Genomic DNA, 14,742 nt, shown 5'->3' on the forward strand with positions numbered 1-14,742 from the left:
TAGTTGTGAAATCTTCCAACATCACCATACCACGATATTATCGAAAGAATACATTCTGATAATTTTAAATATTTGATGTTCAACAAGATATAGCAAATATTGATAAGTTACAAACTAATGAGCTGAACAACACTCGTTCAATAGCCTTTAACAAACTACACATCTACATATATCAATATTTACAAGGCCCTCACTTGCCAAATTACCAACCAGACCAGTTCACCTTTGAGACATTCATGCCCTGCCGTTGAAGTTGAAGAAGCTATTTTGAGACTGTCCCGGGACAGTTTGGGTGCTAGCAGTTGAACGCGGAATGTGCTGTTGCTGGTGTTGTGCATGGTGATTACCACATTGAACGAAGGACTGCGGTTGGGGAGGTAAATGAGAACGCATTCCTCTATTTCCATGCGCAGCTGGAATTTGGCCTGCTTCAATCTTAAGCCGCTGCACTTCTTCCCTCAAAGTTTCATTTAGAGCTGAAATTTATTCGCATATATATCAGTACTATAGTTCTATTATTATCACATATCATATAAGCAAGCTTGGACAAAAAAGTGGAGAAACAAATAATATCACTGAAGAATACTAGAGTAGGCAAGTCCTTAGAAAAGGGAAGAACATAAAACCTTGCAAGCCAATGATGTTATAGTATGGGAAACTTACGTTAATGTACCTTCAGCCATCTAGTTTACCAATACCTATACACTTCGGCTGTACATGTAGTCTATAGGTACGTATATATTGTGTATGTATGTATAGTATATGTATATTTAATATACTTTATATACTACCTATACACTATGTACATAAATTTTGTAAAGTAGATGGCTGAATGGCATTTGGCTGTAATTTTCCCGTTATAGTAATCTTAAATAATAATTTTGACATACTTTCACCTTAAAGAGGATCTTTATCCTAGAGGTGCTGCTGATAATGGAGGTTTAAATTTTTTTTGGATAATAATTGACTGAATCAAAAATTTATTTCAGTTTATCTAAACTTTTCCAGTTCTGTTCTGCTTGAGAGAGAGATAAAGAGAGAAACACATTACATTTTCTGGTTCTTTTAGAAGACTTGTTTACGGGAAGAGTAATGATTTCCCCGAAACTACACTGTAAAGGAGAGTTGAAAATGAAAACTCACTCGAAGCCAACAGATTTGGAGATAGAAGTGTACTCAATATGATGGCATCAGGGATGAAGGGAGATGTGATGGTGAAACACAGAAGTAAAGACAAATAGCAGAACGGAGAAGATACAGATAGCAAAGCACAAGAGTGACAGTAATATAAATTTGTTAAAAACAGCATCAGGTTTACCAATCTCATTTGCTGGTACAGTAAAACCCCTGTTTCTCTTTAAAACGAGATTGCAGAAAAAATAATTAGAATGTTTCTCAAAATGCTCTGTTTTTGGAGGATTTTAACAGGATTTTGTTCATGCTTTGACCCACCAAACACTTCACCCTTCACTATCTTAAGCTTAAAACTCTTATGTGCACAAGTATCTTTATGGCCAGATTATAAGAGCAAAGTTTATATCAAGTTATAATAGAGACATACCATCTCGAAGATGTGCTTGTTGTTCCAAAGCTTGCAACCGAAATTTGAGTTCTTTGTTTTCAGCAGTTAATCCAGAGGTATCTCTCTGCATCAACATCCAAAATTGCGTGAAATGAGGACGACAGATTGACAGTTCAAAATTCTACATGTTTTACTTTGTGGAAATGAACCACTGGTTTTAGCAAACAATGTGTTGGCAATTGTTATTATCTTGGGGATGTTCCCTCCAGCAATATATTGATAGTGCCAGCCAATACACATTTATATAAACAAATAACAATAGCCCTTGTGCACAAATAAAAATCTGTATCAGTTACCAAAAAAAAAAAAAACTGCATCATGTAACGGTATCATACTATATGTTAGTCCAGAAAAGAAATAAGAGCAAAGGTTGAAAAGCAACACCAAGCTATTCAACCCATCCCCAAAAAAAAAAAAAAAAAGGAAAAACAGGAGGAAAGCAGAATGGCAAAGTGCTATGCGGACAATCAATAGGTCAAAATTGAAGCTTCACTTGTAATAACTAGAGATACCTGATGCCTTTTTTTTTTTTTTTTTGGATAAAGGTAACAGATACGTGATGCCTTTAAAGTTAAATACATACTCGCCATTCTTGCATCAAGAGAAGAAAACAGTAAGTAAAAGAATAGCATACTGATGCATTGTTAACAAGTGCGATGGTTCCACTGATTAGTATTGACCTCGGTTCCACCAGTATTAGTACTAGCAGCAACAAGAATTTCTTCCTCTGATATTGGAAAAATGTTAATGCCAAAACTATTCTGAGGAATATGACTATCCTAGACAAGGAAGTTTCACTTTTGAGCACCACTGAGATGTGCTTCCACTTAAAAACACCTGATTGCAAGACAGAGTAGTGGGCGAAAATGAAAAGGTATGGCTAAAATCTTTTGCGGTAATCATAAAAAAGCTATCCGCTTCCCAAGACAGAATTGCAAGTAACTAGCTTTTCAGAGGAACTGTTTGCACAAACCGATAAGGAGTACCCCACAAAATTTCAAATTGCAATGAACTAGGCATAAGGAGATATTTGTAGAGCAAAAGATTGGAGCTCCCACTAACACTTGAGTAGCATGACAGACAAAGCTTCTTACAGCTTCTTTCACATCATCTGAATTTGAGCTGAGGTGCATATGTGATAGAAGCAATTGATCCATAATTACTTGGATATCTTATAAAGTGAATATAAGCCTAAGATGCTACAGCAATAGTATATTCATAAATCTAAATGAAACAGTGAGAAATTTTTCAAAAAATGATCAGCAATTGCTAGTGTTGTGCGGGCAAGCATACGCTCCCCCGGGAACCTACTACCTCCCACTAACAGGTAGTAACTCTGCCTACCAAGGCTTAGGCAAATGGAAGAAATCACCTAATCTTTTTTGCCTCCGCACGGATTTGAACCTGAGACCTTAGAGTTCTCCTCCCACGTCATTGACCACTAGGTCACACCATGATAGCAATTTCGTTCATAAATGATACCAGTAGTTACAAATTAGAACACAACAGAAGAGCTATCAAGCAAACTAAAAATGTTGAAAATACCATTTACATTAGGTACCAACTGTATAGAAGAGTTGATCAACAGAAAATACGCTTGAAGCAAAACATTATGCAAAAGCTCCAGAAATATGATAAGGTTGCGGTCATAAGTGGGGCTAAAAGGTTTCAATCTTGGTTTGCAAGTTGTATAACAAGCCCATTTACAAAAGTCTGCTTGTTTTCCATATTCAAGAATTTAACTGGAAGGAATCCAACCTACCAGTTAAATCAGTTATGCAATAAGTCCTGTACACTGTTTCTCTCCACAAATGAAAATTAAGCCATATTTATTGATCGTATTGCTTTATCAGTTGCTTCATCTTTTGATTGCAGAAGCTATATGTAAATTTCGGAGTCCATACAAAAATGAGTTGGACTATGTTTTGCTAGCTAGTCTTAGCCAACTAACGAAGGCTTTGGAAATTCCATCAACGCAACTCCAGAGTCTTTTCGTTTCGGAATGTTCCTTAGGACAGAAATTTGATTGACCATGAACTCGAGGTAAAATGACCTTTTTTCTTAAATATAGGAAAATGGAGAAAGGAGAAAAAGAAACCCTGTCCGAGTGTTCAATTACAAATATATATATTCAAGATCAAGGTCATCAAGTGAAGTGAACCAATCATGTCTTAGTTTAGACATCAAATAAAGCTGCGGCCCTTGGTGATGCTGTGACTTTGCTGCATACGTACATTATTTAACAATATGTTGCTAAAAATGAGAAGCTATTCAACATGTAAGGCTACTTCAGAGAACAGAATTTCATAATTACATGTTTATATCTGCATAATTCCATACCTGTAGAACTGTGATCTGAGCAGATAGAGTGGTGGCTTCAGTCTGCAGAGTCTGCACTTTCCTCTCTAGCTCACCAGTATAGCGAGTTTTTCGCTCCTTAGAACGTGCAGCAGATTGTCTGTTTGCTAGAATCCTGTAAAATTGCATGAAAATGAAAACTCCATTTAAAAGCTAGAACTTGCAGTCCGGTTCTATAGTTCTCATCCAACAAAAGGTTTTTTTTTGGACCAGGCAAAAGGGCATATTATTATGGTTTAAAAAAATGAGACGACCAAGAATAAATGCTGGGAAGCCATGAGATCCAGAAAAGAAACAATGCAACTATGTCCTTTAGTAAGAAAACTTTCAAATTCCAAAAGTTGACAAAGATGCTTCCCAATTTACTCAAAACTTTCACATTCCAAAAGTTGACAACGATACTTCCCAATTTACTCATCACTTTAACATTCAGCAGCTTAAAAATACTACAGCCTCCTTCTGTTTGGCTCTATATCATGCTGTATCACCATAGAAGGTGCAATAGCATCTCTTCCTCAACAAAGTAGCCTGACTTAGGAGCTACTAGTTAGGCTGCAATTAACTTCTTTTTCTTTTTCCTTCCTAATGTGCAGATGAGAAAGAAATCGAAGTCAGTATAGTAGTTAACCAAACACAAGCAACAAGCTAGTCAGTGTTTCCTTCAAGACTTTGGTTCATTCTTCTCCATTTCCTCATGCTTCTTGTGTTGTTCTATTAATTAATAGGTCTCAAATCCTCCTTTTTAATCCCTCTTCCCTCTCCTTAAGAAAAAAGAGACATGATAACAGTATGACTAGTTTAGCCAGTTGTTTAGCATAAATCCTGTCTGGTAGTGATAAGACATCATGGTTGTCTGCGAGAAATATATGGGAAGCCGTTTCAGCTATTCAAAACATGATAATTGTGGAAAATGTTCATCATATTCTTTCCCACTCTCCCTCCCAACTCATATCCTTACATTTCCTTGAGCGAGAGAGCATGGAACTTGCATGATTTCCGAATTGTTTCTAAATTTACTTGTTTCTTCTCCCTTCTCCAAGTCCCGTCCTTGCATCTCTTTCCAAATCTAAAATTGCTTCTAAATGCTCCTTCAACCCCAGAAAGAATGACAGTATTACATTTGAGGAGTTAATATTTTACTTTTGACTACAAACCGTTTTGCACGTTTTAAAATTCATAGTATTAACTTAAATTTTTGTGTTTTGTAGTACCTTTAAGTAATTTCACAAAAAAAAAAAAAAAAAAAAAAAGGGTTCCATTGACGTTTGTACTCCAAACTCCACCATTATTCTAGGGACCAAGAGAGAGTATTATTAGACCATATGTAAATATTCTATCCACACTTGAAGAATCCATCCTACCAAGTTAAACTAAAATATGTTATCGCCAGCTAAAATTATGCTATTTCAGCACTCCAAGGAAACAACAAATGACTTAAAACAAAGAATTGCAACTACCATCTACTTTCCTCCATTTCCTCACCTAACCCAGTCCAAAACCAATTTAACAAACCCAATAAAAGATTCCAAAACACATTTTTTCTCTATAAATCACTTGCCCAGAATGATACGTAAACAAAAAATATATTAACTTGCACCCCGAATTTGTACTAATAGTCTATTAAGGGCCTGTTTGACCATGAATAATTTTCACTTTTTTCCCGGAATTTAATTCCGGAATCATGTTTGGACATACAAGTGTTACAATTTTCCGAAATTTAACTTCAAGCTGTTTTCACATTTTTCACTCCAAACATTTTTACAATTTGTATTCATTTCCAAACACAACTCCAATTTCCAAAAATACCAATTTTTTTAACTTTTTTCCAAACACTACTTTTTCCAAATTTCACATTTGTATGTCTAAAAACCCACTAAACATATTTAAAAACACAAAACAAAATTAAAAATGTAACCTTTTTTGCCCTCTTGGGATCAATCAGGGGCAGCTCAAGAAGCCAAATTTCACATTTTTTATGTCTAAACCAGGGGCGGAGCCAGTAAGGGTCAAGGGGTTCGGCGAAAAATTACACAGTTTTATGTATACATAGTAATTATTGAACCCCCTTGGCTTCTTCGTATTTTTGAACCCCTTAGTTAAAATCCTGACTCCGCCAAACGCCTAGCAAACATATTAAAAAACACAAAACAAAATTTTCTTTACAAAAAAAAAAAAGGGTAACCTTTTAGCTCTCTTGGGATCAATAAGTGACAGCTCAGCAAGCCTATCAGGAGCCATAGCTTTCTTAACCGAAAGCGAATCAGACTCAAACGACGAGGTCGTATCAAAAGAGCCATCCATTGAATTACTATGCCTATGACGTGTCCCACCAGAACCAGTCATCACCCTCTTCTCAGCACCACCACCAGCACCAAAGTCCAGTCCATCAAAAAAATCAGCATCAACAGATAGACTCCGGTAATGGGCCGGGTTATCCGACGGCGGCCCAGCAGATGAAGAATAATCGGGTGAATTGGAAGGCTGTATAAGTGAAGAAGGGGGTTGAATGTTAAAGTTGTCTAAGAGCATGTCGTCGTCATCGAAGTCTGGGAAACGGAAAAAGGTTTCGGATTGGGCTCGACGATGGCGGGACCCACGTGTAGGGGTGTCCTGCATCTGCTCTAAGTCGGTTTGAGTTGAGTAGAATTGGGCCTGAATGGGCTTTCCGGTGAACTGAGGGTCCATTTTAAAGGAACCCGAAAATAGTAAATCGATGAAGGTGGTTCGCAGGTGAACAACGAAACCTAAAGAGGAAAGAAGAAAAAGGGTGGGACCCAGGGGTTGGGAGTAGAACCAACGAACAAGAATAAGCAACTCTTCACATCGTGGGGGAGGGGGTTTTGTTGAAAGAATATAGAGGCTATAGCAAGTCTGCCCTAAAATGGGGTCGGGCAGGTAAAGTTTTAAAATTTATTATTTTGTTGACTACAAGTAATAATATATTTCATTAGAAAAATATCTCTCAAATTCACATAAAAAAGTATAAATTCTTTAATTTTCATACTTTCGCATAAATTGGACAAAAGGAATAAATTTATCACTGGTATGTTTTAGATTCAACCTCACTTTACTCCCCTACCATTTAAGGTTTGGAAATCGATATTTATCTACCTATTGAATGAAAACAATAACTCCTTTATTTTTGAGTGAGAATTCTCTTTTTTTTTTTAATAAAATGTAGAATCAAAATACGAAAATATATTCAGTTAAAAATAACGTACTTCTTTTAGAAGATAAGTTTTACCTGCATGTGCATTAAATTTTTGAGTTTTAACTCCTCCTCTAAAATTGCCTTTGGTAATCAATGAATTCTCTCATTCACCTCATCCATTGTTCTATTGAACATCCAAAATAAAAAAATCAAAGCAAAAAAGAACTCTCTTCAGATACTTTTCTTGATTAACTTAAGCTTGTGTTTTCTTCATTTTTAATGAATTTAAGCTAAGAGTCAGTTTTACTTTACTCCTTAATATTTAAAGATTGAAAAACAATACCTTCTTCACATGTTGAATAGAAATTGTAACCCCCTTATATAATATTTTCCGGTGAGACTTTTCGACTTTTCATTTTCTGAATAAAGTTTTTTTTTTCTTAGAACTAAAATACGAAAAATATATAACTATTATTTATTAGATTTAAGTTCTCTATACATTTGCATAAACATAAGCACTCAAATAAGTGCCGATTGATTTCATCTAACCAAGCAATTCGTCCATAATGCTCAAAGAATTGCTTATATAAATATAATTAGAAAAATGTTTCAAATAGGATAAAAATTGGACTGATTATTTTTAGAAAACAAAATTATCTGCTTGGCTCATTTGAGTCTTTTTGAAAATAAAGAAGATATGCTTAAACAATCTATTTATGTGGAAATTATTGTGATATATATCTTAGCGGATGGAATTGCTACTATACAAAATATTCATAGCTGACCCAAAGCTAATTTTAGAGAGCTAAATTAGGTAGACTGTTGCTGTGCAATTAGAACCCAAAAGTTTAATACGTGTGCAAGTAAAACGAATGTCACATAACTTGAAATTTATTAACAGATTATTTCAAAAGGTTGTTATATCCTAAAAGTAGTAAATTATTTTCAACGAAATAGGTGAATATGACAATAATAAGAGTTATGTATTTTCGTATTTTAATTCTAAAAAGAAAAATTATAAGCATCGTTATTTAAAAAAGAAAATTTCACCGGAAAAAATTATATAAGAGGACCAACCCTGTTATGGAATAAAGTAGGATTGACCCTATTTTTTATTCTGTTAAAACATTAACTGTCAACGTAAATCACTTTTCTTGGATAGGAAAGGAAGGAGATTCATAACAATCCAGAAATATTATTCACCACAAAACAAATTTTGTGTTATTATTTATCATATAATAATTATACGATATTATTATTTACTACATAAATAACTTATATAGTATAATTTCTCATAATTATGGATTGTAAACCAAATGATTCCTAAATGATACATTTTTCCTAATATGAATAATTAATTCGTTGTATTTTTGCTTGATTTTTATACCTTTCATGCATTTACAACCCCTAAAAATAAATTTAAAATTCAATAAAAATTCACTAATTAAGAAAAATTGCAACTGACAATATATATATGATTAAAGTAAAGTTAAACATGCTAAGTAATGGTAAGAGAGAAAGCAGTAAGAGAGAAAGCATCAAGAGATTATTGCTTATTGGAGCGTCCACCAAGCTTTGATTGATATTCACTGTTTGGTGAAAACGAAAAACGATTCAAATCGAGAATCGGAAAAAAAAAATCGATTAAATAAATCCACGCATTTTTGCGTTTGGTTTAGTCTGATTTTAAATTTTAAAAATTAAGACAAATATTTGTTTTGGTTTGATTTTTAATAAATGAAAAACAAAATTGAACTAAACCGACAAACTATATACAAAATTCATATATATCGTTTTACCATCAATTTAATCTCTAATAGACTACTAAGCTTTAGACAAGTGAGGGTTGCTCCATCCACGATCAGTAGGTCCAGGGTTCGAATCACGCTAAAAAAAATGTGAAAACACTATAGATTCTCCAAAATTGGAGTGTTGGGGGCAGGGCGGCGCAGGGGGGTGGTGGGGGTAGCTAATCAGAGCTCTAAGCCTCCAATTAAGTGAATAGAGCTCGGTGGAACATCGTCTATTTCTTATTCTTTTATTTTTTGAAGAGCCACCACCTTTTCTCGCACAACCTCTACAACAGGATGCAGCATATCAATACTTCGTAATATTAATACTAGTTCTGAAAATCGTTTTCGCAACTCATCCAGCAGCTAGCAGTACTACAATAGTAGTAGCTCTAGCCCTCGCCAATTGTGTACTCTAAGTGGTCGTTTGGTACACGGATAAATTTATCTTTGGGATTATAGCCTGGGACTAAATAATCCCTGGATTATTTAGCTAGTCCTTTGTTTGGTTCATTGGATTAAAGATGGGATATACCATGTATAATTCAAAGCATGTGTTTGGTTTGAAGTTGGATAAACCTAGCTAAAGTTTTCATTTCCAATTTTAACCTTGAAATTCTAATGACTTATTGTGCATAAGTGCAAAAACATACAAGAGATCCAACTTGGTGCATAGGTTATAAATTACCCATTATAATGAACTCTCACTAGTTTGTTTCCTTTTTTTTTTTTCTTCCTACAACTTTGGTTAGTCACTCAAGCTAGTAAATTGGTTGCCTAGAAACCAAAAAAACAGAAACTGAAACTAGGTGCTGGAAATGCAAGAATTGTGCATAAAACTGTGCAAAAATGATACAGAAAATGCAAAAATTATGTAAAAAATGCAAAAACTGAAGCCAAAAATGCAGAAAACCATGCAAAATGATGTAGAAAATGCAAAAAATGTGCAGAAAAATGCAAAAACTTAAGCCAAAAAAATTGCAGAAACTGTGCAAAAATGATGCAGAAAATGTGCAAAAATGATGTAGAAACTGTGTAGAAAAATGCAAAAACTGAAGCCAAAAAATGCAGAAACTGTGCAAAAATGATGCAGAAACTGTGCAAAAATGATGCAGAAAATACAGAAAGCTGCAAAAATGATGCAGAAATTATGTAGAAATTGTGCAGAAAAATGCAAAAACTGAAGCAAAAAATGCAGAAACTGTGAAAAAATGATGCAAAAATACATAAACTGTGCAAAATGATGCAAAAACTGTACAAAAATGAGTGCAGAAACTGAAACTAAGATTTGTAGAAACATACACAAAATACCATACCATAAGAAAAGTTCAAAATATATGATTAGCATTCATATATAATATTTACATTTGCATCCTCATTCTCTTCTCCGTTACATATCAAGTTTATAGAGTAGAGGCATCAAAATATAATACAACCATTAAACCTTTTGAAGATCGTGAATTTAGCAAAAATTATCAACCCATAGCCAGCTCGTACAATCATATTATGTACTTGGAAACCTATCATTGACAACTATCCATACATATAACATTGACATCTACATCCTCATGCTCTTCCAGACTACATATCAAGTTTATAGAGCTGAGGCTTCAAAAACAGATACAATCATTAACCCTTTTGAAAGTCGTCAATTTAGCGAAAACATCAACCCATGGCCAGCCCTTACAATCATATTCATATACTTGGAAACATGTCATTGACAATCATCCACAAAATGTTTTGACATTAAAGTTCACCCGTTAGTAAGAACAAATCCATTTTTCTAACATCAGAAGTAAGCCCCATTGATGCTTTGATTTGTTGATCTGGACTATACAACTCTTGATAAGCAGGGGATGAAAGGATATCTAAAACGTTTCCACGAATTTCAGATTCATCACGCGCCCCAAACATGTCAATTAAAGCACCCATTGTTTTGCCGTGATTTGTCGTAAATTTCTTGATAACATCAACTAAATACCTTGAAGTTGTCTCGTTAACATCTTCAACAGTTCTTTTTCTTTTTTTGCTTTTCTCTTTATCATTGACATTAGAAGATGAGCTTCTAGTATTTTTACCTTGTTGTTGGTTTTGTTGGTGTTCGGGATTTACACTTTCAGAAGCTTTATCTGCACTTTGAGAAGCCCTACTAGGTCTATGAGCATTTTCGGCTTCTCCAGGGGCTACATCAGGTTCATGTCTAGCATCTTCTTCATCATCAACTTCAATAAGAAATCCTAATCTCCTGTCAGTAGAAAATCTTTGACCTTGGCTCCTAACAATTTCCTCAAAAGCATCTTCCGACCCTTCTGTAAACTCTCCCGTTGCTCTATTTTTTTCAAATATTTCTTCCCAATCTTCGAACAATGTCCATGTCTTGTTTTGCATTCCTCTGGCATTTGAATCATCCTATGATAAAATAGGATAAAGCAAAATATTCAATCAACATAAGTTCTTTATAAGTATACAAATTAATACCACAAACCATACAAATTAATGCAACAAAAGGAATAAGTCCAAGAATAGACATGATATTATAGTATTGACATAAAACAATATTACTTCCTTTAGTTAAGTTAGTGAAGTTAACAATCCTAACATAGAGCTAAGGCAGTAGTCTTGACATAAAACAATATTACTTCCTTTAGTTAAGTTAGTGACTTTAGAATTTGAGGACAAGCATAGTAAAGAGCCAAACTACTAAAGCCATATCTCTCTTTTTCTTGGCATATGCAATAGAAATCACATGTTAAGATACTTTATTAACAACATATACGATAAGCAGAAAATAAAATTTTCATTACCTTAACAAACTTATCCCATTTGCTTGGATCATCAACTATAATTCTTCCTTCACCATATTGAAAGCCCAAATCACTACGACTTTTTAATAAAGCTATAGTCCCGAAATCCTTCTTCCGTGTTTTTTATTTTAGAATTAATATGTGGTTGAGATCTCAATCCACAGTTAGGATGGATTTTGTTTAAATAAAACTCCAATTCCGTCATGTATCCGGGCCTAAAGGTGTCATTATCCGCTTTCCAAACCTTGATGCACAAATCCTTTAAATCATCAATAAGAGTGTGTTCTTCTTCTAGTGTCCATGACCTTCAGCTCTGAGGTTTTGCTCGGCTCGACCTTTTTTATGCTTGGTCAGAAGATGATGTGTGATTACTCATTCCTTCAATATGATCTCGACCAAAGCTGATCAAATATCTCCTTTATGTGTCATGTATCTTGGCTTATCTATAGTTCGAACTCTAATGGGAATGTAAGTACCATCCAATGCACCTAGACAACCCTATAAAATAAATTAACAAAATACTTACATGATAATTTTTTAAATCTTTCTATAGTAAATCAAATGTTATATTGAAATTTACCTACCTTAAATCATTTCCATCGATCATCAGTCTCATCTTCAGCCACTGGATTAGGACTAACAAGTAAAAATGGAGTTAGTTTGAGAATTGCTCTTAGACATTCATTAAAGGCTTGACTTACACTCCACCCGATCTAATATAATAAACTTTGATAGACCTGCTCTTCTCGTGATGAGCCAAAATATTTAAGAACATTGCTAGCTTTTTAGTGCTTGACATATTGTTAGTGTCTGTCAATCCTCCAATATTCGTGGCTAAAGAAGCTAAAATGTGAAAGGCCTTTCTATCCATCCTAAGCTTATCAATACATACAATATCACTGTCACGAATGTAGAATTTATATGAGACATGATTTTAGAAATTCTAGCACATGTGCTATATCGAGTGACCCGTCTATTTCTAGATTGTCTTCTTAAAATTATGTTGTAAATAGCCATAAAAAGACAAATAAAGACAACATATGAATGCACCATAATCTCCTCAAGGATGATAAAGGATTCGACATCACACAATTGTTGAGGATCCATAGATTCCTATTTGTAATTTAAAAATTACAAAATCATTATTAAACTGAGTATATATACTGAAACATAGATATTACATAATATAAAATTGAGTTCTTGTTTTCTTCTCATGTACAAATAAATTCACTATTGTCACCATCAGTCACTAGAACAAATAAATTTCACAAAAGAGTTACGTTTTTCACCGCAATATAGTCCTCTTTTATAACTGGTGACAATTAGAAATAGTATAGTCATCTATAAACACAATAGTTCTAGTTGAATCATTACATCAAAAGAAGGTAAAAAATGCCAATATCCCGCTAAATCTCCATTAGTAACATAAAAATAACATTAAAAAATTTGAAGCTTCAAAAAATCAAAACCAGTACAACAAAAATCCAAACCCCAACTTTAGTGATTACAAAATGTGAATCTTCCTCTCATTTTCAAAAAAGTTTAACCATTTCTCCACATTAGTACTGATAAGAGGAATACAACCGAAGAAATCTAAGAGGAACTCAGATTTAGCATGGTATTACTCCTGAGAGAAACTAAACAATAAGACCTGCTAATTCAATGATCAATAAACATACAAAATTAAAAAAAAAAAATACAAGAAGAAGAAAGTAAAAAAAAAAAAAAAAAAAAAAAGAGGAGGAAAACATGAAGTCGAAGGGAGAAGATTTCTTGTGATACCAAAAACTTATCAATTTGTAAGTAGAATGGTAAATGTTTTTTTTTAATGATAACAGAAAAGGAGAAGAAAATAAAAGGACAAACTTACACAGATGAATTTCTTGGAGTATCAATATGTTGGATTTCTTGGAGTATCAATCTCCCATAGCTGAGTGCCCAAAGCTCTGGTGGGAGAAGTGAAGATGAGAAAAGAAATTTTTGGAACAACGTAATACGTATATATGAAACAAGTTAAGGGGCAAGATGGTCATTTAGAAAAGTTATCCCAACATCTATTAGTACCAGTATTAGTTATACCAACGAGAAAAGGGAATAATCCATATCCTATCTTATACCCTCTACCAAACGACCCCTAAGTTTCCTCCGGAAGCTCTACACCCCTCCACCCCCCCCCCCCTCCTTCCCCCAACCCCAAAAAAAAAAAAACAAAAAAAAACAAGTAGTTTGAATAGCAATAATACTTAATCTTCCTTTAGTTTGTAATAGGACTAGCTCTAGTAGCCGCTTTTGTAATTCCATGTAATACGCCTATACACAAGTGTATGGATTCTCCTGTACGAGTTTCTTTAAGTAAATGCTAGTATTTGGTTGACCGAAAAACAAAATAATAGTGTACAATCAACAAGAAGGGAGTTGTTTAAGTAAATGCTAGTATTTGGTTGACCAAAAAACCAAAGAATAGTGTACCGTCAACAAGAAGAGAGTTGTTCTTGCCTAATGGGAGTCAATTGCCATTCCTTTATTGAAAATTTATGCTCTATCGATATTTTATTTTATTTTATTTTATTTTATTTTATTTTATTTATGTATATATATTATGAGTGATTTATGTTAAAATTTACTTTCCTTCCGCTTCATAATTTAATTAGTGGCAGAAATATTTACTTTTTTTTTGTTAGGAATATTCTAGAACATTTAGTTTCCTTCTAAGTCTAGTTACTATATTAATTATATAATATTTAGTTTATTATCTATAAGGAAAATATCATATTTTCTTCATATGCATTCCCCTAAACTTATCCCTTTTTTTCATTTTGGCACCTCAACTAAGTGTTGTTCCTATTAAATCTTCTAAATCTGATTTTTATTAGAAGCAAAAATAAAATTGTGATAATGATGGTGAAGTAATATTTTAAACGTGTGGTAAGCTATTCTTTAGGTTATGGATGTATCAATTTCTGTTGGTTTTGCTCTTCCACTGCCAGTTTAATTAAAAGTTTACTCTTTTTTTCCTTCTTAATTGCTGCTAATCTTAGCTAAAAGATGACACAAAAT

The 14,742-nt window shown here is 33.7% G+C and overlaps 1 protein-coding gene across 1 annotated transcript; it reads right to left on the reverse strand.

Moving 5' to 3' along the window:
- Positions 1 to 6,753, reverse strand: LOC132051901 (transcription factor VIP1-like). The gene is made up of 4 exons (XM_059443161.1): positions 6,123 to 6,753; positions 3,923 to 4,055; positions 1,562 to 1,646; positions 1 to 476 (listed from the first exon to the last, which is right to left on the reverse strand). Exons 1-4 carry the CDS (start codon positions 6,623 to 6,625, stop codon positions 235 to 237), a joined length of 963 nt encoding a protein of 320 aa, XP_059299144.1. The 5' UTR covers positions 6,626 to 6,753; the 3' UTR covers positions 1 to 234.
- Positions 6,754 to 14,742: the final 7,989 nt, after the last annotated feature.

Source organism: Lycium ferocissimum, chromosome 4 (genome assembly GCF_029784015.1).
Source record: "Lycium ferocissimum isolate CSIRO_LF1 chromosome 4, AGI_CSIRO_Lferr_CH_V1, whole genome shotgun sequence".
Lineage (NCBI taxonomy): Eukaryota > Viridiplantae > Streptophyta > Magnoliopsida > Solanales > Solanaceae > Lycium > Lycium ferocissimum.

Bases quoted from the DNA above. Each gene is read 5' to 3' on its own strand.
- LOC132051901 (XM_059443161.1), bottom strand. From the start codon at position 6,625: ATGGACCCTCAGTTCACCGGAAAGCCCATTCAGGCCCAATTCTACTCA. The intron at 1,647-3,922 runs GTATGGAATTAT...ATGTTGATGCAG, and splicing joins CTCAGATCACAGTTCTACAG to AGAGATACCTCTGGATTAAC. The intron at 477-1,561 runs GTATGTCTCTAT...AATAAATTTCAG, and splicing joins ACAAGCACATCTTCGAGATG to CTCTAAATGAAACTTTGAGG.